General features: G+C 40.1%; 1 protein-coding gene and 1 non-coding gene across 2 annotated transcripts in view; one reads left to right on the top strand and one right to left on the bottom strand.

Annotated features, from left to right (window-relative positions):
• Positions 1 to 25,719, bottom strand: part of GAP43 (growth associated protein 43) — a 91,941-nt gene that overhangs the window by 28,241 nt on the left and 37,981 nt on the right. The window contains exon 2 of the mRNA XM_006176531.3: positions 14,686 to 15,295. Coding sequence (XP_006176593.1) covers positions 14,686 to 15,295 — 610 coding nt within the window. The remainder of the gene's footprint in view (positions 1 to 14,685; positions 15,296 to 25,719) is intronic.
• TRNAS-AGA lies at positions 1,492 to 1,563 on the top strand. The gene has a single exon. It is a non-coding gene; the product is annotated as a tRNA-Ser (tRNA).

Here is a 25,719-nt window from a genome sequence, read left to right as displayed (position 1 = left end):
GGTAAGAGTGTCCTGCTCACTCCACAGGGGATGCTAGCCGCAGAGGGACCCCACATCACTCAGTGCTCAGTGCCTCTCCTCTGCCCCCGTCACCACCCCGCCAGTCCTGCTTTCCCCAGGCTTCAGGCTCCTGCTTCTTTCTCTTCTCTGCCTTCTCTTCTTTCCTTACTTCTTTTTATTCTTTCTCCCTCCTCTGAAGCTTCCACGTCTTGTCCTCTTCTACTTTTCCTCTTCCGTTTCCCTCTCCCATTTTCTACTCCATTCTTCATCCCTTCTCTTTCACCTTTCCTCTTTATTCAGTAAAAAGCCGCCACCCACGCCCCACCTGGTGCTTCCTAGGGACCCGAACTTCTAACACTCTGACCAGTTTCCCTTCTGAGCCAAACAGCCTCCCCCAGATGCAGAGTGTCTGGGTGTCTGGGTGCCTGGGTGATAGGTCATGGAAAAGAGGTTGCTGATTTACTTAAAGTCTATGAGAGTTGGGCTGTAAGCAATAAAATCATACTCCTGTCTAAAAAATTCTTAGCTTTTTTGGTGGGTCTTCACATTTGAAAAATAAAATGATTCCACTTCTTGAAGGAGTAAGAAACAAACTAACTTCCCTGATGCTAAAACTGCTGATTCCTTCTAAGAAACCCTGAAGTTTGCTTTTTCCCCCTCACTGCTTTTGTGCTAAGTAACCTCCGAACTTCAATACAATAGTTTTAACCCAGAGGCTATGCCCGGGGAAGAAGGTAATGGGACGATAATCTCAGAAGAATGGACAGACCCTCTGCAGTTCCCCCAGGACCAGAGAGATTCATGGAGGTTAAGCGGAATGTAGCAGCACCCTGCGAAGCACCTGATTATCACCTTTTCTGTTCCATCCAGTTTTTTTCTGTAAGACTTCAAGACCTCCCACTCCAGGATGGATCCCCAGCCTCTAAGGCACGGGCCCGCTGTGACATCCCTCTGCCTGGCAAAGCAATACAGCTGTTCTTTTCTAATCCTCCCAAAACTCGGCCTCCGAGTCTCAATCCGTCTTCGGGGTGCAGAGGCCGGTTTTGCGGCAACATTCCCAAACTACATATGAAAAGAAGTCCCTCCACAGAGGAAATTCACATTATGAGTTAATCGGTGATGTCCATTAAGGACTATCTCTGTGCTGGGGTCCATTCTGAGCACTGGGAATACCCTGCTGAAGGATGCCAAGCCCCTGCCTTCAGGAAACGGAAAGTCTAGTGAAAGATTGATAAATACATCACTTTAGGCACTAAGAGTAATACAAAGAACACAAATTGGATAACGTGGTAGAACTGTTGGGGCTGGCAGGGGTGGTGCTGTTCTGGTCAAATGGTCAAGAACGCCTTCTCTGAGGAAACGGTATGCAAATGGAGACCTCAGGGCTAAGAGGCAGCCATGGGAAGACCAAGGGAGAAAGCAAATGCAATGGCCCTGAGATAGGAACAAGCTGTGTGTTCAGGAGACCCTAAGAAATGTGGCTGAGGAGGGGAGGGTATAGCTCAGTGGCAGAGTGCATGCCTAGAATGCACGAGGTCCTGGGTTCAATTACCAGTACCTCCATTAAATAAATAAACCTAATTACCTACCCCCACCCCATTAAAAAAAAAAAAAGAAAACATTAAAAGAAATGTGGGCTCGCTGGGGAAGAGAGAAGAAGAGTAGGACACATGATCAGAGAGAGAAGCCGAAGTTGGGTCAATGCGGCCTTGTAGGCCATGGTTATAATTGAGATTTCATTCCAAAGGTAAGCGCTTAAAGGTTTTGCATAGGGTATTTGTATGCATAGGTATAAGTCTGTAACTTTGTATGAGTGGTCTTCAAGCAGTCTGTTGGAAATTATAAGAAGTCAAAGCCTTTCTAACCCTAAGCCTGAGATTATTGTGCCGTTATTGGATCTACTCCTTTCACCCAGGTGGGCTGTTTCTTGACATGATATTAATCATTCAAGTGACATTTAGGATGTTAATCTCTGACTCTATTGCACACGGTGTTTCCTTTTTGGTATCCTCTTAGACAGAGGCACAGACAGCTATTATTCACTGGGGTTGCAGAGTGAGTGGAAGAAGGAAAGGTGATGGATTTTTTAGAATTCTTGAGACAGATTTTAGGCTTTAGCTTTCTAGAAATCTTATTTTTGTGGATATTTCAAAATTACATAGATGGAATTCCTTAAGTGGTAGCTCATCAGAGTAGAATGTTTTGTTTATACAATTATGTTGCCAATTGGAGTAGAAATAAAAAATATTGTTGCATTGTTAATCTGTTTCTTTTGCTTAAAGACCCAGAAGCTATGGATGTCGTCATTTTATTTAGCCTTGGTTAGTAATCCTGGGTGAGTCACCTAACTTCCTTTCTTCTTTTTCTTTTTAAAACAATTTGCACTATAAATCAATGATTATAGAATATGAACCATCCGAACAATTTCTACTTGAATTTGAACAATCAGAATTTAGACAAGTCCTATAATATGTCTGGGAAGATCATCAGTTAGTAAGACGAACAATTCAATCAGAGCATAGAGTGGATGCCTGAATGAAAAGCTGAGTTCTGAATCACGCCCAGTTGAGTTTTAATCACGCCACAACTCAAGGACTTTTGAGGTTGGCCTTAAGTTTACAACATAATTTTCAATTATTATCAGTTAAAATGCCAGAGTTTTCCTAAGATCCAGAAATAGTCAGTGGAGGAATAGGGGATTATGGGATGGTGGAGGACCCAGAGCTCCACCAACCTGGCCTCTGTAAGACAACCCAGTTCCCAGAAACCACTTCCGTGGTGCTACTCCCTGGAAATTTAAGGGCTCCAAGGAAAACAACCCAACATTCACTGATGTAGGGTTTTAAAACAAGGCTTTAGAAAATAAAATTTTACTAATAAAAATAAAATAAAGCTATTTAGAAATAAATAATATATACAAAGTATATTATTTATAAAATAAATTTTGCATGACCTCCATACTACTTGGAACCAAAATAAAATAGAACATAGTTTAATGTACCTGACACTGTGCCTAGAGGTTACTCAGACCAAACCTATCTATGACGAACAATTGGACTATAATATGGGGATGGGGAGTTTTTTGACCTTCTAAATAGTATACATAATTTACTACTTAATCAGCGTGGCTGTAGTCAGCCACACTCACTGTGAAGACCAGCTTCAGTGAGTGAGACTGACAGGTTCAGGTCCAACTTGACCATTTCTCTGGCCACATGTGGAAATAAGTCAGTAAGAGAAGTTTCTTAAATTTGTATATTTCAAACTATCCTTCAGAGCCCAGAGAAGGTCCATTTAGAGGCGAGGGATAGAAGCAGAGTTAAAAGGACTTCTGGGCCTCTCCAGGCATCTCCATTCCCCCACCATTCTCAAACAGTTCAGCTCTGCCCAGGGTTCAGTATGTATATTTGAGACTTACTTGAACAAATGATGCCCAGGCTAAAAATTTTAAAAACTTTACTTTTTAATAATTACTAATCTGATTCTACTGCCTGTCAATTCATCATTTCACAATGTTCCACTTAGAATTAAAAGCATCATTTCACTGAAAATTACGTTGAGGAAAGGAAAGAGGTCACCCCTCCTCTGCATTAGAAGTTAGAAAAGCCAGCCATGGCCAGCAATTCAGTCTGAATGCTGCACTCATCTCTGAAAAGATAAAAGGCCTTTCAATTCATTAAAAAGATGCAGCTCAGATCACACTTTTGAGGCGATATCCATCCATCCCTTCAGTACTAATTTTTACAATTCTAAACTTTACCCTTTTTCTTAACCTTTATATAAGTGTACGATGCACAACAGAAATCACTACAGATATTAAAACTAGTTCTAAAGGCATCCATATATGTATATAAGTGGGTGTTATAAATTGGTATTTATGTGTTTGGGTACTGATAATTATTGTTCTGGTATTTTAGTTACCAAAAGTAAAGTGTATTAAATTATTAAAATATATTGATTTGGGATACAATGGAGCTGACTCCTGTTGGCTACTGAGAGCAAGTCGTTAGCATCACTTCCCAACTGTGAGTTCAGTGACAATACACTGGTAGCCTGAAATCAGCCGTGATGGGAGTGTTTACAACAAACATTACAAATCAGGGCTTTCTGAATTGGGGTTTTGTAGGTTTTTGTTTGTTTGTTTGTTTGTTGAGAGCCAGTTTACCAGCACATCACTGGAGACATCTGATTAAAACCATACCACCAACCTCAAATGATTTATCTTTTACGCTTTTTTAAAAATTGCAATATGTATCCATGTATAGTCACAATCATCATATACCTCAAGGCAAATGGTCAGGCAATGACCAAAACAAATATAGGGAGAGAATGGGAAAGAGAAATATTATTTAATAATGCCCAAACTGTGATAAATGCTTGTTCTAACTCAAATGTCAAATGTAACTTTTGGTGGAGACTCCTGATGTGATAAGCATGTAACCAGAAATCCAGATTAGTTCTGAATGTGAAAAACAATTTTTTCATTTATTGTGTGGTACTCTTGCAAAAACCTGCTTTATCAGGATGTTGGGAAAACAGAGAAGGGTTTCCCCTCATAGATTTTCCAAAAGCAGTATGTAATTTGACAACCGCACCCAACTTCTAGCCAGACCACTCTCAGAGCACTACAAACACACTGGTACACCTCAAGTGTCTACTTTTCTACTGGGAAGGAAGCATACCCAAACAGCTAATCAGAATGTGACAGGGTTTTGCTTTGGTTTTTACCTTCTGTTTTTCTTTTTTTAAAAAAACTGGCTAGAAAGAGGAAACTGGCTTCTGTCTTCCAATAGAAGCCAGGTTCTCCTCTCCCACCTACTACAGTTAAACCATCTGCACTAAAGGAGAAGGAAGGAGGGAGACAAGCATCTTTCACGGCTGCTTTTCTCTCTCTGAGGATCTGATTACACCAGAGGGGAGAGGGCTGCAACCACACTGCTAAACCCTGGCCTTGCGTAGCCCTTTAAATTGAACTGGACACAGTTTCACAAAGTGGAGTCCTTTCTGTCTTTTTATCAAATCCGTGAGAGTTGCTTCAAGTTACAGTTTATATGTGGGGAGAAGTCTATTCAGTCTCCCAGCCCAACGTCCCCTGTGGCCTGCCGTGTGAACGGCTCACAAGCTGTACACGCATGCTGTTTGCACTACTGCGGAAAAGGAGAACGGGCAGCAGGAGAGGGAAAGCCTGTTTTCTGGTCTCTGTCCCAACACCATGGGTTTGGGAACATATTAACAATTCATCCTATAGTGGGGCTCAGCAGGTTCAGCAGACTCGGAACACCTTGCAGAGATTACTTAAACATGTCAGATGAGGAAAAGGAGCCAAGAAGCCTGGCAGAGCATTCCTTCCCTGGGTGTACCTGTCACACACTGGCAAGAGCCACACACAGGTCACTCGTGGGGCTGAAATGAAATTAATCACCTGCTTTCAGAAGGGAGCAGCTTTGGTTTCCTCTAGTTCTCAATATGTTTCTGAACAGAATGCAAAATGCTCACCGTGGTCTCTGAAGCCCTCAGTGGTTTGAATTCTGGCTACCTCGGGGGTGACGTGTGCCCCTGAGTAACCACAGAACTTCCCAATGAGCTTCCGTATTCAGCTTCCAAAACAGAAGAAAGGTTGGCAGCAGCACAGCTTTCTGCCTGAGCCAGTGTCTGCCTCCCCCTGTCACTTAGAATCAGCAGAAAGGTTGGGATGTGTCGTAACGGCACTGTCGAGCTACTTTAGAAATAGCAGTGATTCTGAAATCCTCTGTCCAACATGTTTGTTTCATGAAAGGGTCTGCTTACGCTCAAAGAATTCAAATAATTTACGTGCCCAAAGTTAGAATTAGATTAAGGTTAGAATCTAGTCTTTTAAGTCAGCTTAGGATTTTTCTCTACTGTGATAACATTGTTCATTCATCCTTAACTCATTCATCAAGTACTTACTGGTTGCCTTCTGTTTCCCACTGAAAAAGGCGCGGGGGATTCCACAATAAACAACACATATGCTGGCGCTGCTTTTCCCACTCTGGGTTAATCTTCAAAAGCTACTGCTGAATTACAACTTGAATGAAATTATTTATATTTCAGTGTTAATTTGAATGAAAGGTGGTTTCTCAACTTTTTTTTAAAAAATAAAAGACACCGTTTTTTATTAGATACATCTTGTCCTTCAAGACTCAGTAACTACACCAAGAAGTCTTCCTGGACTATCTCCCCTTAATTAGCCTAAGCAGGCTTTGATTTTCATCCACTATAGATTTCATCACAGGTAGCCTTAGTCCTAACCCCTCACTCTTTCCATCTCGCTGTAGATCCACAAACACATCTCAATAACACAACCAGCAGCGAAAGGAGCAGTTAGTGTTCACACACACCCTCCAAGAGACAGAGAGAGGTGCCTGGAGCCACTCCCCACCTCACTTCTTGTTGACCTGAAGAGTGAAAAAAGCATGAAGTTCATTGTTCTTCCAGACTTTCTCCGATGGCCTGAACTCCTAGACAGGCCTTTCGCTACATACTGAGTCTGTGTGTGTGTGTTTGTATGTGTCCATATGTGTTTGTGAGTTGGCAGAAAAGTACGCTATAGGCACGGATACAGTGCTTGAGCATATCTGAATCATATTCTTCACTTCTTCATACCCCAAGGCAAACAGAATATTCTTGCAGGGCTGTAAGCATGATTGTCTCCACTCTGAGAGACACACACACAGATGGGACCATTTAGATGAGTGGTTTCTAGTTTCTATTCCAAAATCCAAAATATTCTACCAACTCATACTGGGAAAAAAATATTAACAAAAAACTAGCCTCCGGACTTACTTGACCATATATATGCCTCCAGGAAAGAACATTAATATTGAACATGATTTATAAGGAAAGGCAAATAGCCCTCCTAGGGTCCTTTCTTTTCCCCTGAAGATACTGCAGTTTCCATTCCGAACAGAATGGTGTGAGATGATTGAACTAACGTATTTCATCTGTTACATTAGTAATGCCTGGGGTTAAGATAGGGGTGGAAGAAAGAAAAGTAAGTGACTGATTGCTAGTGGGTACAGAGTTCCTTTGCGGGGATAATAAAAATGTTCTCAAATTGTTGCGATGGTTGTACAACTCTGCAAATATACTAAAAACTATTGAACTGTACATTTTTTAATAGGCGAACTGCATGTTCTGTGATTGATATCTTAATAAAGCTGTATATTTTTTCCCCCAAAAAATAATTATTTATCTTCCAAAATCCTTTAATTTGTGGTCTGAAGATTGAAAATATGTGTGAGAACTGCTGAGCGATCGCACCTAACTTGTGCACCATTCACACCACCTGTTCCTGGGATGTACAGCAGCCCAATTCCGACACGTAGGCCTGGTAGCCAATTTCACTGGTGGTCAAAGAGCCAATTCCTATGACTGTAGAGTGAATAAGAGAATTGGAGGATTAGGCCTATTTATATAATTCTTACACTTTAATGATGGTCTCCTGACAAAATCTTTTAAAAAGCTTATCAACCACAATTGTCTGCCAAAGGCATCTATTGCTCTACACAAGAATCCAAGGCTTTATATACTGTTGAAGTTGTTTTAATTATTTTCATGAAATAAGATAGGTATAAAAATAAATTAATAATAAATTAAGTCTAAGAAGAAAGTATAACTATTGACAGTAAATTACAGCCACCACTTGCTGTAGTTTTCCATCCCAGGGAGGTTAAAAGCAAGTGTCTAATCATATCAGAAAATATCACTGTCAACTGTTTATTTTAAATCTCAAGTGTAAGCTGGGTTAGCAAATTTCATTGAGATTTCCTTGCAGTCTCCTGACCCTCCATTGTAACCGTCAACTTTCTTAGTGCTGTCTCTTCCTGAAATCTTTGCCTATCTATCCAGGCTTCTGTACTATCTGCCCTGTCCCTTAAGCCCACTATTTAATAGTTTATAAAATAAGAGACTACGGGAAAGTGAAAATGGTTGAGTAAGAGGCCACATACCCCCTCTTCAAAATCCCTCTCTCGTCTACCATTGCATACTTGCCTTTTGAAGCTAGAAGTCAGAGAAGACCTAGTTGAATACACTTACTTGGCAGGTGCTAGAACTAGGCTCAGAGTGCCAAGAGCTGTCCTGACATCATTAGCAGAATCTGAACAAGAACCTAGGTCCCTTGATTTTAGGCAGTGTTTGGTCTGTTATGCTGAAAATACAGAACATTTGCACTATGTACTTCCTATAAGATACTGGATCTATTAAAAACATGATGCTATTCATCATCGTTGTGAAAATTATTTATGGGAAATTCTTGTAAATAAGCCTCGAAGTAAATTATTTGCTTAGAAAGCCAAGCTGTGAGATTAATGCTGAAGATTTTTTGAAGAAGGCAGTGATTCAAATTTTCTTGATGATATGAATTGCTCTGAGGTTCAGCACCTGATCCAGTCACTTTCTTATGGCACAAAATCCAAACATGACTAAGAGGGCTGGCAAAACTTACACATCTTTTCAAACCTCTCCCTCCTCTTTACGCATGCTGTAAACCACACAGCCCTGGGAGATCGTCAAGGGCTCCGGTCTTGTAGCTTTAAGCAGCACTACTGGTTTCCTTCTTCCCTTCCTTTTATGAATGGTTACAGAAAGCTTTTCATTCTTTATTTAATGAAGCTATGATTGTCAGGAACAAAATAAGAGGAATGACCACTCAGTGCTTTCTAGTCCATTACATCAAGTGCTCTGCTTTGTCTCCATGTTTAGCGAAATGCACTGACTTTCTGTAACTCTGGCTACTCTTGGTTCTTCCTCCTCCTCCTTTTAATCCTTTTGGAATTATGTGTATATGTATGTGTGTGTGTGTGTGTGTGTGTGTGTGTGTGTGTGTGCATGTATGTATGTAGAGAAAAAAGAGAAAAAAATTTGATGAATATGCATTAGTACCTGAAAAATATTCCACATTTTAAGAAATACTGTTTGATTTTCAATTCCAAATGTAGTTTCAGCATTTAAAATCAGAGGTGTTACTTACATGCCTGTTTATTGGTTTATAAGGTGACAGTAGTTATTAAACATGAGTAATGAAAGAATGGATAAAAGGCCTCACAGTATGAATTTCTTGACTCTAAAACACATCTCTTCTTCTCTATTGTCTGCTTAAATGTTTTTGTTTGACGAGATAGTGATTGCTCTCCACACTGCCCTACTGATTAAGTTCTTTACATTATTTTAGTTACAAATGTAAAGGTATCAGGGTCCTTTGAAAATGCACTCACCAAAAAGGAGGAACAAGATATAAACTAGAAACTTAAAAGATCCTAATTCTGATAAGCTAAGTTGAGGACAGGAATTGTCTAGAATACATGAAATCACTTTCAGCTGATTAAGCTCCGAAAATTTCAGTTTCTAAATTTCTGTTCTCCCGACATGTTTAATGGAGCCAGCAGTGATCCCGTTAAAAACAACTAATTCTAACTGATCTTCATAGCTCTCTTAGTCTAATAAACAATATTTGAAGGATGTTCAAACTGAGAGCTCAAGTTTCAGAACTAGTTTAATATTCCCAATAATTCTGGAGTGATGGGGCTGTGAGGAAACTATGACCAAGGAGTATGCTTCGTTACTGGATACCTGTCTGTAAATACGATCGCTAGTGATTCCCAGACAAGAGTCTGGAGTACCCGATCATACGGATGAGGGGATGTTCTTAGACATCCCGCTCATCTCATTTCTTCCTGGCTGTCAGGGTTAAATACATGACCTCTGTAATCAGGCTGTCAGAGTTCAGCTCTTGATTTAGCTACTTGCCAGCTGTTGAAGTTTAGGTGCCTCCATCTCGCTAAACCTCAGATTCCTCATCTGTAAAACAGGACAGGAAATTACAGCACTTACACCACAGTATGGTTCTGATGATCAAATGGGATAATCTCCACATAGCACTCAGCACAGGGTCTGACACTTAACACATGCTCAGTTAAGTGCTACTTATTATAGAAACTATGTAATTTTTTTAGAAACTGTGTATTTTCAACAATGAAAAATACTTAAAAACCAACTATCCTAGTCCTCGTCTTAAAGATGAGATAACTGAAGTTCAGAGAGAACCAATGACGTTCCTAAGATCCACATCTGATTAATAAAAATATTGAGGTTAGGATCCTGGTCTCCTTATCTGAGTCCAACATTCTTTCCTTGGCATTATTTTAGTAGGTGTGCAGGACAGAGAATGTCCTAGGACCTGGTTGGTGTTTCCTGACAATAATCAGAAACTGATAAAGAGGAAATGCAGGAACTGGGATAAAACATAGCACCTTAAAAGGAAGGTAAATAACTGCAAGGCTAAGGTGAAGGTGAGGTTTTAGGAATCTATCAGTTGACCCCTGTTGTCACTGTCTGTGGGCAGAATATCCATTTACTTTGCCTTAATTCTCAGAATGTAAAGGCGGAAAGGAAAATATTATCAAATGCCACTGGATTGTTGTCAAGGAAAGCCAATAAAAATGATTACTCTAGCAATATAAAAATGTTTCCATAAATGCTTAATAATCAACAGTATTTAAGCAGCATGCCACTGAGTAGCTGACAGGGTGCCCATGTTTTATGGACAGCATTTATGGACTTTCATAACCCAAATTTTCACTCTTTATGAGTTGTGTATAAATTTGGGAAGTGGTTGAAACCACATATCAAATCAAAACCGCTTATGAGGCACCCTGCCAAATAAGTGTAAATATCCTTGGGAAATCTCACACATGACACAGAGAGCAGTAGAAGTGGATCTGTCCTTTGGAGGGCTAAAAATATGGATGATTACTTGGGCCTTAGGAAAATTTTGTTCTGGGGAGTGTAAAGAATTTTTCCAACTCCAGGAACATGGGCTGGGAATTTCTTTCTTTCTTTTTTTTTTAAACACATAATTAGCATTCCAGAAACTGCATTTATTCTTTTTGCTAAATAATTTGGCTCTAGAAACACATATTATATAAAAACCTTTTTAGCACATATCAAATTGCTTGAAGAACTGTCTCATCAATATTTTGTTCCAGAATGCACTGGCATATAGAGGTACCCCATATCTCTTTGTAGAATTTAATTGAGTTGAGGTTATTACTGTGATTGTTTTCAACATCCACTGCCTGCATTTCATCCCACTCCCACTCCCAACTCCTTAAGGGCAGTGACCGTATCTTCAGTTCTGTGACCCTAAAGCCTAGCATGGTAGAAAGTTAATATATTTATATTTTATTTTATTTGGAAGGGGAAAAGGAAGGAACAAAGGGAGCGAGGAAGAGAAGGAGAGAGGGATGTGGGGAGGGAGGGAGGAAGGAGGCAGAAAAAGAAGGAAAAGAGGTAGAGAGACACTGAGTTACTGTTTTTCTATTCAGAGGAATGATAAATAGAACTCATCTCTTTCCCAGATCATTATTGATGACCCCAATTAGAAAGAAGTAAAGAGACCATGAAAATAAAATCAACATACAGAAAATCTAGGGTAACCCAGAGCTACACTTCTTACTAGTATTAGTGGAGTATTCTGTGGAAGCCACTCATCAACATCGCTGATTTCTAGCCTCCTGGATGTGTTACTTTGGTAATACTACATCACTGAATATAGCCATGGCAGAAACTTTAGAGTTCTCCACTGGGGAAAGTCAACAGGTTATCATGGAGAAGAGACAGAGCAGAGAATTCTTTCACTGGGAGCCCAGTGAGCACAGTGACACTATCCAGCAGGAGACACCAAACACATGATCGCTAAAAGAGGCTTGGAAGTTCTCTCCTCATAGCTGAAAGGAGGCCGTGTGCTGAAGATGCTATAAATACTCCTCCTCCTATAAAGGAATCATCATCAGAGATGCACTGAAATCTTTTGGCCATAAACATACAGAGATATGGGCAGGCAGAGTGGCAAAGCAGAGATAAGGAGATATGGTTGGAGGATTAAAAAAAAGAAGGCAAAAAAAAAAAAAAATTCCAAAGGTCCTAATGCAAATGGCATCCACCTTTAATAAACCCATTAATAGTAAAGGAAGTAAAATAAACAAAATGTGTGTAATTTACAAAGAATTCCCATTTGTATTACAGTAGTGATCAGATTTGGTCCAAAGTTTTGGATCCTCTTACTGACAGCAGTTTTTGTCCTGAATTCTCTCTTTTGGCTTGTTCTGCCCTCAACCCACTCCACCTTCTCAGAATGTCTCTCTACACCCCTCCAGGCAATCACAGGACCCTTTCATTCCCAAATAGTAGAGCTCAACCGGAAATATTGTTATTTTAACATGGATTAGAATGAAATTCAGTAGGAGATAGAGGAAAATGTGGTACAGGACCGCTGGGAATTTGGGCTTGAGATGTTGTAATAGATCTTGTCACCTCCAGTTTCTGTGATTCCATGAGACTCACCATACCTGGGTAATTTGTGCTTGTCACATACAGCAGACAAAGATAATAGTTACATCAGTCCAGAAACAGACTACAGGCAGCACTTCAAAATCTATCCAAGAGGACAATACCTACCCAAGCTCAGAGACAATGTAAAATAAACCGCCCTTTGTGATTACCTTCAAGTTGAACTTCATCTACACGTTTCAATTACCTTTCAGTGTACATATTAAACTCAGACTAATTGAGACATTTTTCAGTCGGAATCAGTATTGTTTAGTACAGAGCACAATCTCTATTTGCTTCCACTGACCAGACACATTTTTAATCAAATAACTGAATGGAATAAGCAAGACTGCAGGAAGAATCTATGAATGAGTAAACAAATTATTATCTATAAATTAAATCTGTCCGATTTTCATTCATTCATCACTTATTGAGCATGTACTACATAAAATATTTTATTAATTCATTTGAATGATCATAACTTGAGAAATAATAAAACTGAATTTCCTTTAAAATATATTATTTTTAGACTTCATTGATTAAAGCTGTCTTCCTTTCTGTTAAGCCAAATCATGAGCATATACCTAAAGTCACATTATATCTTTCTGTCTCTACTTACAATTTCAGAAATCCCAGTTCATAAAATATGATCTGAGCAATGCCAAATATTTTCTATATTTAAAATTATGACTAATTTTTAAGATTTATGGAAATTACATAAAGGTAGTCTGTCATATGCAAAATGATTTCCAGCCATCATCTCTAAGGCTGGAACTCAAACTTTAAGAAGAGTCGTTAACAAGATTCGTTTTGCTGAGTAAATGAAAACCAAAACCATTCTTATCACATGCCTTACCTTTTCCAGGGAAATATTCCCATCTTCTTAACCTCAAGGTCTGGCCCCTGGGGCAGGTATGTAGTTGGAATAAAGATTTAAAATGAGTCACTGGTAGAAAGAGGTGTGTGATTTATCTGAAGCTAGAGAATGCTAATAACAATAATAATTAATATAATTGGGCTTCTTCCTCACAGAATTTTGGGGGAAGATGGAAGAAGTAGACCTGAAAATGTCTAAAATTTGCAGTACCTAATCTGGAGAAATGGGTATCATGGCAAATGTCCAATAACTACTTTCTCAATCTAATGTTCAGATAACAAGACATTTCCCAGACCATTCTCATGGAGTAGGTCCTTTCCAAAGGGCACAATGTGGTCCAGGCCAAATTTGAGTCCTTGGACACATCGTGGGTTAAATCACTAAATCTCAAGGAGTAAACCCAACCTTTTAAACTGGCACAGAAGCAACTTTATCTTCAAGGTTTGGGGCTGAAGGGTATTCATGGGTCATACTAGGCCAGAGAAAGACCTTGGAGACTGCTAGTCTCCTTTACCACTATGAATGGGTTGGGGTGAGGGGAAGGTCTAATGTCCAGGGGTGAAATTCTGTTAAATTCATCTTGCACTGGGAATGCTCTGTTCCAATTCTGCACAGGCTCTTTGGGCAGTAACAGTGAAAACACTCCAAGTTAGAGCTCCAAGCCAAAGAGAATCCAGTACCTTTTTGTAATCATAGTCAACACTCGATTATGTATGCATATGGCAGAAAGTAGTGTCTTCAATAATAAAATGATAATTTATGTTTGACTTCACAACATGTTCTATATTTGGGGTTTTTCTTTTGTTTTTGGCAACATCAACAGACTTATTTTCCTAATTAGCCTGACCTCGATTAATGTCACAATTAACATTCTCTGAGCGAACGTACACATACGCACACTGCTCACCAGTCGGTGGGGAGAATGCCTGGAAACATACTGTGGGCTAGGGAAAGGTGGTCTGAGATTATGTTTTTGCTGCCGGCAATTCACAAACTAGATCATCTGAATCAGTAAGGAGTTGGCTGCATTTATACCAGGCACTTCCTAGAGCCAAATAATCACATGAGCTAATTCCCATCCACAAAATATACGTAGCTTCAGTAATTTCTTATGAAACTAAGTCTATCCAGCACACAGAATATATATTTTTTAAACCAGGATTACCTTGTTTTACTCTTTATGCCAGTTCAGTTAGGAAGGTAATTGCTAGATTTGTTTAGTACCGGCTGCTACACAGACCTGCCTGAGTTCTCTCTCAGGCTTGAAGACAATTTGAGAACTTAAGTGGCCAGAGTTAACTCTTAGACGTACCACTTTGGGAATTAACTGAAGCTTCCCTGAATTTCCTGAAAACACCTTCTGGACATTTCCCGTCTCCCTTGATGGCGCAGGTGGCCCTTCTTTCCGAACAGGCCCCCTGGCCCACCCAGCACCAGCGTCTGCCCCGGAGGTCGCTCACCTATCTTCTCCTCGGCTTGGCTGCCCTCCGCAGTCTCCGTCGGAGGCTGGGCTGCTGCCTTGGCAGCAGCATCCTCTGCAGCAGGGGTGGTGGCGGCAGCAGCAGCAGTGACAGCAGCAGGCACGTCGGCTTGTTTAGGCTCCTCCTTGGCTGGCGCGTCTTCGGCCTTGGAGGACGGCGAGTTGTCAGTGGAAGCTTTAGTGGCACTTTCTGTCTCAGCCGAGCCGGTCTTCTCCTCCGAGGCGGCAGGAGCCTGGGGGGCTGCCTGCTCTGTGGCAGCATCGGGGGCGCCCTCCCCCTTCTTCTCCTCGGAAGGAGTTTCGCCGGCTTTGCCGGCCTCCTCGGGCTTGGGGCCGGTGGCTGAGGCCACTTCAGCGGGAGTGGAACCGTCTCCCTCCTTCTTCTCGGCGCCATCAGCAACCGCGGCGTCATCCTTCTCATTCACCTCGGCCTCGGCGGCGGGGGCATCACCCTTCTTCTCTCCTTTGAGCTTTTTCCTCGTTATGTGTCCACGGAAGCTAGCCTGAATTTTGGTCGCGGCCTTATGAGCTTTATCTTCTGGTTTGATGCCATCTTGTTCAATCTTTTGGTCCTCATCATTTTTTTCAACCTTTATGGAGAGAAGGAGGGAAAAAGGAGAGATGGAATAATGTTCTTTTCCTTCAGATCACAGCAGTCAACAAGTATTTGTTGAATGACTTATTTTGTGCCAGGCACTGTGCTTGGAGTTAAGAAATCAACAATACTCTGGAAATTCAGACCAAGCCCCCTCTTTCCCAGGTGAAGAACTTAGGAGAGAACACACCATTTTATGGGGAAATTAATGTCCTTTTGGCCTTCCAGAATCACTGGCATGGTTTTATACGTATTTCTTTCCCCAGCTCAGTGTCCCTCCATTGTCAAACTTAAATCAGCCCTTTTGTAGACGTATCTTGAAAATTCAAATCACACTCACCCTAGGTCTTGATCAAAGTGCTCTGAAAGATACTGATTTTTTAAGGTTTCTGAGCGCGACTTCGTGAAAAACTTTATGATTTAAAAAAAAATATTACGGAAAAGTCTATTTTTTCCCCAAGATTTCAAGTCTGAGGAAACCAATCAATTTGGGGTAAAGAGTATAGTCAAGGTTTAGACAGCAAATTCCATCAGGGTCTTGTGTGAAACGCAAATGAGTCCAGGCCTTTGAGGGATTCATTCAGAATGTGACAACTCAGAGTGCTGGTCACAAAATGGTGTCTGCTTTCCTCTGTACGTGGTCCAAAATCAGTAATGAGCATACCAGACCTTCAAAATTTGAATTCAGAAAATGGCCATTATTCCTGGGTTTTAAAAAAAGAATGGAAAACACTGCTTCCACTTTTGAAAGAGTGGCACATATTCACTAAACCACAATTTCTTATTCCGAAAGCAGTTTAAGCTGAAAATGAGTTTTATATTATCAATAGAGCCATCCCAGTACTAAAGGCAAAGACTAGAATACAAAATCTTTACTATTTGATCATGTTACAGCATAACATAGGCTGAAAATAACTTTTTCCCACATGGAAATTAAATCAGAGGATAGGAATAGAAGGTACAGTCATGAAAAGGAATGTCTGGGCAAATACTCAAAATTCTATATAGCTCCACTGCCTACCATGACACCCCAATGTGGTTACTTATAGTTTCCATATAACCATTATATTGGTTTCAGGTGTGTAACATAGTGGTTCAATATTTGTATATATTCAAAAAAAATCACAATATGTCTAGTTAACTTTAGTGAAGTGTTTTAGGCACTGGGGAAATACAGCAGTGAACAATGCAGCAAATTTCCTTCAAAAGACCAATAATTAAAGGATGCTTATCATGTACCAAGTCCTGTGCTTGGCCCCAATCTTGACCTTGGCCTTTGCTCTAGTTTAGGATGCAAATTGCAGCAGGCCAACACAAGGTATGTTTTCCACCTGTCATGCCAGCTCTGCCCCAGTGACCCAGATCCTGTTCATCATGATGTAGACCTGTCTGGCATTCTTTGTACAAGCATATGGGTCTGTATTGCTTAGGTCCATCAACATGCTAGTAGATATACAAAGGTATTTTTGAAAATAAGCTGTATGTGAGAGTAAAAGCAGGACTGACAAATTTCCAGTAAAACCCAAGACAAATTTTTCTTCTTCTTCTGTTAACTGTGCATGTACCCATACAAAGAATGAAGGAGTGATGAAAGCACTTTGGAGGGGCACATCCTGCTCCCTCCTCCCCCGGCCACTGTTGCCACACTGCTCAGTGCTCCGATGCACTGATGCACTACCACCTTCCTGCTCTCCTGCTGCTCTTACTGACTCCTACTGGGACGCACACAGCACAATCTGGGGCACGGGAGCAGCTGTCCCTGCCAGGAGCTCTCTGCTCAGAGATGGATGCATAACCCTGTTAAATTAACAGTTGTGAATGAAGCATGCAGCCAAAATGTTGTTAATTTATTTTACTCTATCTTGAGTTTTCTGAATGAGGCACCATCTTATATGATAAGACATCTGCAGTTGGGTACTGATGCCAAGTGGTTCTTTAACACAAATACTGCTCCTCATGAATGTGAACAAACCAATTATTTCAGAGTGGGCAGGTGAGCAGAAAAGATCTCCAGTGACTCAAGAAAAAACACATCACTCTTTTCTCTTTAACAGCACAGAGGAAAGGGGATAAAACCCTTGAAAAGCCTGGAAACCATAAAAAGAAGGAATCTGAGAGTCTGAATGACATGAAGAAGATACTTTACATGGAAAGGAAGTGCCCCTCTCAATTCTTTCCACCCCACCCCCAAGCCATCTCTGTCTCTCCCTCTTTCTCTCTGTTTCTCAGATCATCTGCCACTTTAACTTTCCAAATGATCAGGACTTAAACTTCTGTGCACAGGCTCTATGTTAAAATGACTGTTTAGAAAGGCTCAGACTAGATTTGGGTGCCAAGACTGTGGGATCAGGCTCACCTGAACAATTCAGGAGTGTAAGGGTCACAAGAGAGGAAGGGGTGGGCAAGAAGGGAGAGAATCATGAAAGACCATAGTTAAGAGAGAGGTGAGACAATCCTGTAAGAAGAGCAGAGTACCCTAGTAGGTGGACACACCCAAAGAGGTGCTGCAAGTACCCCACAGGCATGATGCAGCTCCTCCTGGAGGAATGCTGGCCCACTTAATATCATCAGAAACTTAGGGGAACTAGATTTTAGGGATAGGTTGGAAATAGACAACTAATACAAATTTTTTCAGAGCGACAGAGAGACAGGGATGGAGGGGGAAGGGGAGAAGGAGAATGGGGAGAAAGGAGGGGGAGGGAGGGAAAAACCAGCCTAAGATGAGCTCAAACTTAAATGATTGAACAGAGGTACCCAGAAAGGAAAGTATTTTAAGTAAAAATTGGATCTAGAGCTAGACAATGCCAGATTGTGTGTGTTTCTTTCTTTTTGTACCTATAATTGACTCCATAAATATGGCTTAAACTACAGGCATTTTCTGGTAAAATTCCTTTCACAGTACTGGGGGTAATTGCACTAGGAGTGTATCTTGCTGAGAGAGGAGACAAGAAGGACGAGAACATTTTCCAAGACTGGCTGCTAGGGTACCCCCAAGGTGTCAGACCACATAGATCTTTTCCCAACTGGAAATAGAAGTGCTTCCTTAAAAATAGATAAACAGCAAGTTCATACTGTACAGCACAGGAAACAATATTCAATATCTTGTAGTAACCTATGGTGAAAAAGAATATGAAAGTGAATATATGTATGTTCATGTATGACTGAAGTATTATGCTATACACCAGAAATTGACACAACATTGTAAACTGGCTATGCTTCAATAAAAATATACATTTTTATTATAATATATATATTATTATGTATATAATATATACACACAAACAAGAAGTGCTTCCTTAAAACAAAGAATATTTGAGCCCAGAGATAGCAGAGATCACCTGGTACATTCAGCACAACACTTTCAGCTTCTAAATGGAAAAGCCATGCCCTGAAAAGTTAAGTCACTTGCCTCAATTGATAGAGTGAGTGAGTCTGTCAGTGGCCCAGCTTGTAGTTGAACTCAGGTCTTCTCCCCAGCCAATCAACCCCAAGTCCAATTCTATTGCATTAGTGACCTGGAATAGCTTAGTCTTTCTTGCAGCAGATTATCCATAAAGCATCGTGTCAACATCCTCATTCACCTATTCATTTAACAATACTGAGTGCCTCTGCCAGGCACTAGAGAAACCCTAGTGAACAGAGAGAAAGGGATCTATCCACACAGGATTCCTTTTATAATACACTTTAAAAAGTAACCTCACAGTATTTATAATCAATAATTTCCCAGGAATTCAAGGAGACACCTGATGAGATGGCATTACACCCATCTTATAAAGTAAGGCCAAGTGTCAATACGTCAGTTATGGATGCAGAAGGTCCAGAAAAAGGCGATCCTGGTATTTAATGGCTAAAGAGTCAGTTTATAATCTCATTAAGATAGATTTATTTTTTAAACTCAATCTTGCCACAAATAAGTTTTATGCTGAGCTCTGATGAAATTCTTTCATTTCTGCATGGAATTGTTGCTATATGTTAATTAACAAAGGTGGACGTGCCGACACAGTTCCTTATATGTAGGAAGAGTCACCATAATTTGTCAGAAATCTTCATGGCTATAGTTTAGAATCTTTTTAGAGTCTTTACTGACCAGTTTGTTTGGGAGTCCTGTAATTTCTAAAATCTTAGAGGAAACCAAGGCATGGGAATTTTTAACTTTTCAACCAAGATTAAAATCTTGGCTGAATATTGGTTTGAAGAATATGAAGGGTATCTTTATACTAACTTGTTGGGATCTAGTCAAATTTTAAAATCCATTAAGTAAAAGGGCAGTAATTTTCATCAATATTTAAGAATCACGGATAAGAAAGCTAAGTGTAAGAGGTAGTTATTTAATACCCAACATTGTTGCTCTGGTTAATAGTTTCCTTTTCCTCTGGGGGAAGAGGAAGTGGACAACATAGGATTCAGTCTAAGATGTCCAAACATTTGCATTCATTATGTTACAAAAGAGCTTTAGGCAAAAATCTATAAATGCCTAACTTTCAAGACTAAAATAACATCATCCCTCCAATTGGGACACTTCGATTCATTTATTTTTTTCTAATTATCATAGGAATACTTCAATCTTCCAAGCATAGAGGAATTTGACCCTGAATCTACTTCCACTAGCTCTAAGTACTACTATGATAATATTTCAAATTTTCTCACGAAGAGGACTGAATTTTAAATGCTTTAAAAAAAATCACTGATGTGGACCAGTTCTTCTTGCTAGGAACATTTTTAGTAAACCAAAATATTTTCCATCTGACTGAGCAAAAGATATTTCCAGGAAGCAACACTGAAGGGCCAGAGATACCCTAAGCAAACTTTTCTCTAACACACTACAGTTTTCATGCCTATCGGAATCTTTTGCAGCCCATGAAAGAACCAGAATAAAGTGCGGATGGGTATGTATGAATCTAACAAATACCTACTTGCAGCTCACTCTATATTTATGAATAATTTATGGGGGTGAAATTCATGTAAGAATATTTCTATTTTTCAGCATAGTTGATTTGATCATAGTTGATAGCATATAATTTAGGGAAAATGCCCAAGTATTAAAGAAATTATCAGTGGAGCTTCTGTACTTGATTTAAATCTAGTCCAAGATCAGAAATAAGAGAATAAGATAATGGGTCTTCAGCTCACTTTCATATAGTAATTTTTTTCATATAGTAATTATTTAACATGTGCAGCCCAGCTACTTTCTAAACAGTATGAGGTGGCATATTCAACACAGTATAAGGCACTACTGATGGGGAACTCTGTTTCCATTCAAAAGAGTTATCGTTTATTTTATTCTGTATATTCATAACTCTATTTGTCCTGCAAAGATAGATGGAGAAAAGGCAAAGAGCACACTATAATTGGTACCCTCTAACAGACAAAAAAAAAAAAAAACAGCACACGAAAGACTTTTCCTATTTTGCTCACAGCTGAATCTCCAGTTTCTAGAATGGTGCCTGGCATACAGTAGATGCTAAATTAATTTTGTGGAATAAATCCAAAATTTGAACCTCACAATTAGTTCCATTTAAGAAAAATGATGACAGGAAAATTAATCTGGAATCCCACCTTGTCAACTTTTAAAATCTTTCACTTCCCAGTGATGGATTTCAAGAGCACGTGGCAAAGACAGGCATAGGTTTCGCCAGCACCTAACCGAATAACTGACTTTATACAGTGAGGCTGAACAAAGAAAACAACTATAGAAATGAAAGAGGTCAGACAAGGAGAGAAGATATAAAACTACAGAAATGACATTTAAAATAATAATTTTAAAAGCACTTAGAAAAGGAAATAAATCTAAGATAAAACACCTAACATACTCATCTGTGAGTTGGCTGGAATCATATCAAGTGTATTATTTTTCAAATATATATTTCTGCTTTTTCATAAGTTAAACAAGTGAAAATATTCATGGAGGATTGTTGGAGACTCTCTCCTTCCCTCTATTTTGACTTAATCTTTATAACAAACCCCATGGCCTAAGGCTGTAGGCTAGAGATGACTAGTTCCTTAGATATTCAAGAAAGGAAGCCCCATTCTGTAGCGTTAAGGTACTGGACTCTCCCTGCCTGGGTGGGGATACCAGCAATCCTGGCGATGATGTGAGATGGAAATAAACTCAAGACGTTATTTACTTGGAAAAATAAATGATAGTAACTTGAATTTTTATATTTACATAGCACTTGCAACCTCATAGAAATTTCCCCAATGAATTACAGTGAAGTAGGCTGAGCAATTGTGCTAATCCCCTTTATAAAATGAAGAAACTGAAACAGGTTGTGGAAAGCCCCACAAATGAGGAAACAGGTCTTAAACCTAGGCCCCCAATCACTGACATTTTAAGGAAACTAACAGAGAATTCAATCTGAGAATTTAACACTAAACATTCAGAAAGTGTCCCTGAATAAGTAGCAATTCTAGTATCAGCACTAAGACGAATTAAAGTACTTTTTAATGAATAGAATTGGTCTACATTTCAGGGCTTATAACAGAGGTGGCTCCAGAATCCCTATATAGAAGGGATTAGGGGCAGGAACACGTTCGGAAGAGGGGAACAGGTGATTTTGCTTGAAACTGCACTTGGACAGCAAGCATACTGCCTTGTACAGTGTGCTTATTTCTGTGAGGCGGACGGCAGGATGCTTCGGCAGGGGCATTGCTATCTGCAACGGTCATTTGCACGCGCTTTCATGTTCTGTATCGATCACCAGGTAAGTGCCCATTTCAAACAGTAGTTGAGAAATACAAAGAAAAAAAATTTCTTTGTTTCTGAAAAGTTGTTTTCTTTCTGATTCTAGAAGATATGTTGCTGTATTCTTCCATGTGTGGAAAAACTGATTGAACTTTTGTTGGGAATGTCAGGTAAATAGCATACAGGGTCCGGACAGACTTTAATCAACTGGATTTCTATCCCCAAGCTGCTGGATAGTTTAAGGACAAACACACAAGACTCTAGAAAGTCTAAGTTTGCTAATGCTATTTGTTACTCCTGTCATTCTTTTTCTCTTGTCCCTCCCTTTGTTTTTGGCACCCAGCTCTCTCTAGGTCATCTGGCACTGTCACACTGACGACATGCTCCCTGGCAGGGCTTTTGGCTCAAATGATCTAAGTTCAAATCCTGCTTCAGCCATGGCTCAAATATATGACCTGACGTAAATCCTTAATTTCGTTAGAATTCAGTTTCTTCCTCCCTCATGTCGGGAAACTCATACTTACTGTGCAGAATCTTTTGAGGATGAAAGAAAATAGTATTTGTAAAATGCCTGGTACTTAAAAAACTCTATAAATAATTGCCTGAGAGAAAACAATACAAATGAAGTGAAAATTGCTACTTTCTGGAGACTAGGGATTGGGTGCATTATTTGATCAATATTTTATGGTTTTCTCTCTCTGATAGCTCATGAAGGAATTTTTCAGGACTATGAATATTTCATAAAATTAATAAATGCTCTTCTCAAAAAAAAAAACAAAACTCTTTAAAGGTACTCTAAAATAGCCTCAGGTCTTTGCAGAAAATAATTCTAATAACAAATTGAAAAATTATACAGTACTATGTGCCAAGTACTCTTCCAAGCACTTTATTATATCATATATATATATATATATATATATATATATATATGCACACACGAATATATTTATTAAATTTAGCTCTAATAAGGCCTTTAATGGGTACTATTATTTTACAGGTGAAGGGACTTAAGCACAAGGACATTAAATAACTTGCTCAAAATCACATAGCTAGTAAGTAGCAGAGCCAGGATTTGGACTCAGAATACTTTGTACAGGTTCCACGTGAGGGCAAATGACCCTAGGAAGACAGAGCTGGTCCACTCTCTGCAGGATTCTCCTCCCGGCTCCCAGGCTAGGTGACAAGCGGAGTGCAGGCTGGGAGAATCCGGAGCACGGCTTGGTCACATTCAGTGCCTGCCACTGCTGAGCTAGTTACCAGTGTCTAAAGGAACTGGCTTCAGAGCTGTCAGCCCGATTTCATCTTCCCCTGTCAAAATCCCTTTACAATCGAAAAGTACAAATACATTTTCAGAGCAGGGGCTGTGGTAACATGACCTCATCATCCAGGTGATGCTGTGACTCATTTTCCTCGTGAAGATTTTGACAGGGAAGATTCACACTTGAGAGGCTGAGAATAGCCCAGAGACTAGGTTCCTATTAATTCTGAAAGCAGGAGAGAGAACATATCCAGAGCAAAGAGAGCAACACTGGGGGAAGTGTGAGAGGAGGGCCTCAGGTCAGGAATTACTGCTATTTAATTAAATGAGAAAAGCAGATGAATAAAGTGGAGGCACCCTTATTTTTACCAGGGGGCGGGGGCTGAGCTGGTGGCAAAGAGCTGGTTTTATGATTTATTCCTGGGTCTGAGGACTCAAATCCAGCCAGAGTGCCTGAACTAAACAAAACCTTTTTCTTGAACCAACTATTCCTGTTGTTTGTTTCACAGTTGTGTGGAGGTAGATAGGGAAATCTATTTAGAACCATTCCATGGATGCCATTTTTGTTGCTCTGATTATATCCAACCCCCCCCCCCCCAAGTGGCATACTACTTATGCCACACAGCTCCTTGGAAGAGTTTAGTGACAGTGTTCATCACGGCACCAAGAACCAGCTTTGTGGCTCTGCCAGGAGAAAACAGTGCACCCTTTGGAGCTATTGAAGAGAAAATTCTCTCCTTTCTGTTTTTGAAACCAGTCAAGCAAATTCTACCCCTTCTAGATTAATCCAGATGAACCTGCTTTCCAAGGATTTATGATAACCTGATCTCCGAGCCAGAGCCATTAGGTTCATTGGGTAAAAATAAGGAGGTATTAAGCCTGATTCTGAGTTCTTGAAGTCAATGAAAATTATTTTCTTTTCCTCTTGACAACTATGAGATGTGTCATAAGCCTCTTGTGTGACTCAAGTGCCACACAGAACACGACGTCTGTGTCCAGCACTGTGAAACTCCAAAAAATGACAGGTTATAACACAGGGAAGCCTTGGAGACTGTTCCGAACTCCAGAGTTCCAGGAAGACAGGATGATGCAACCACTCTGCCCACAATTTGGATTTACTCAAGTCAATGATTTCTTCATCCTCCTGTGTCAGTTCAGGACTAGACCCAAGAATAGGAATAAAAGATTCCTAGGGGATTCCTCTCCCAACGGTTGGGGCAACTCAGTGACTCCAGGTTAGAATAATTTGCTAGTTTCTCCCCAGGCTGAACTCATAGCAAAAGCTATGTCAAAGCCTGGTACCTCTGCATCTCTAGTAAATGCGTGCACATCAGCCTGCCTGTGGCAATGCAGAGAATCACCCCAGAAACACACAACAGATGATTTAAATCACTGTGGAGAATCAAGGTAACAAGGAGGTACTGGTGGCAGTGGTGGAGGGGGTGTGCAAAAGAGACTTAGACAAAGATTCTCCTTTTACCAATTGTCTGAAATTTCACCATCATTCCCTTATTTTAAGGTTTAAAACAGACACTGAAAGCTAACACTATAGAAGCTCTCTAAACTGGTTTGTCTTCCCTTCTAGGCTACATATTTTATCAGATTAAGCTAAAATACTTAGGGTTTTATCATAAGGTGCCCAACTCCCCACCCACTCCAAAAATTTTTAAATATTCCCTTTGCTTAGTAGGCTAAGAAGTTATGAATTGCTTTAGCATTTGAGCAATTTATAGGATGGACCCAGCCTGTCCTTCTTGCTTCTCTCATGAGCACATTCTTTACTTTAGCCAAGCAAATCCACATGTTGCTCATTGAACACGCTCCTCATTCCGAGGGTTCTGTGAACTCACTTACAGGTTGGCTCTCCACAAACACCTTTCTGTGTTTTGTGTTGGCTGGAACCCCACACACCCTTCACAACCCATCCCAATCCTCACGTCTTGGTTGGAGAGTTTTCTCACATCCTCCTCCTTGGGCAGCCTAGAGGTCAGCAAACTTTTTCTGCAAAGGGCCAGGGAGTAAATACTTTTGGCCTTCTGAGCCACATGGTTCTGGTTGTTCAACTCTGCTGTTGTGGAGTGAAATAAGCTTAGCTGCAACATAAATGAGTGAACATGACTGTGTTTCAATAAAACTGTATTTATGAACAGTGAAATTTGAATTTTACATAATTGTAAGGGATCATGAAATATCATTACTCTTGATTTTCTGGAAGCCATTAAAAAAATGTAAAAACCACTCATAGCCTGAAGGGGTAGTTTGCCAGTCCCTGGGACAGGGTTTACATCTATGTTAAACTCCACATGCTGCTCACTGAAAACTGCTCCTCATTCCCTGAGTTCTGTGACCTCACTTACAATTTGGTCCTCCTCAAACATCTCCCTCTGCTTATCTATCCATCTGCCTCTCTATCTTTGCATTGTAGTTATTGACGTTAGCTATTCTTCGAACTCCTCATTACTCCATAAACTCTTTGAGG

The sequence above is a fragment of the Camelus ferus genome, chromosome 1 (genome assembly GCF_009834535.1).
Source record: "Camelus ferus isolate YT-003-E chromosome 1, BCGSAC_Cfer_1.0, whole genome shotgun sequence".
NCBI classification, from domain to species: domain Eukaryota; kingdom Metazoa; phylum Chordata; class Mammalia; order Artiodactyla; family Camelidae; genus Camelus; species Camelus ferus.
The sequence above is the reverse complement of the archived record's forward strand: the minus strand, read 5'-3'. Positions and strand labels throughout refer to the sequence as shown.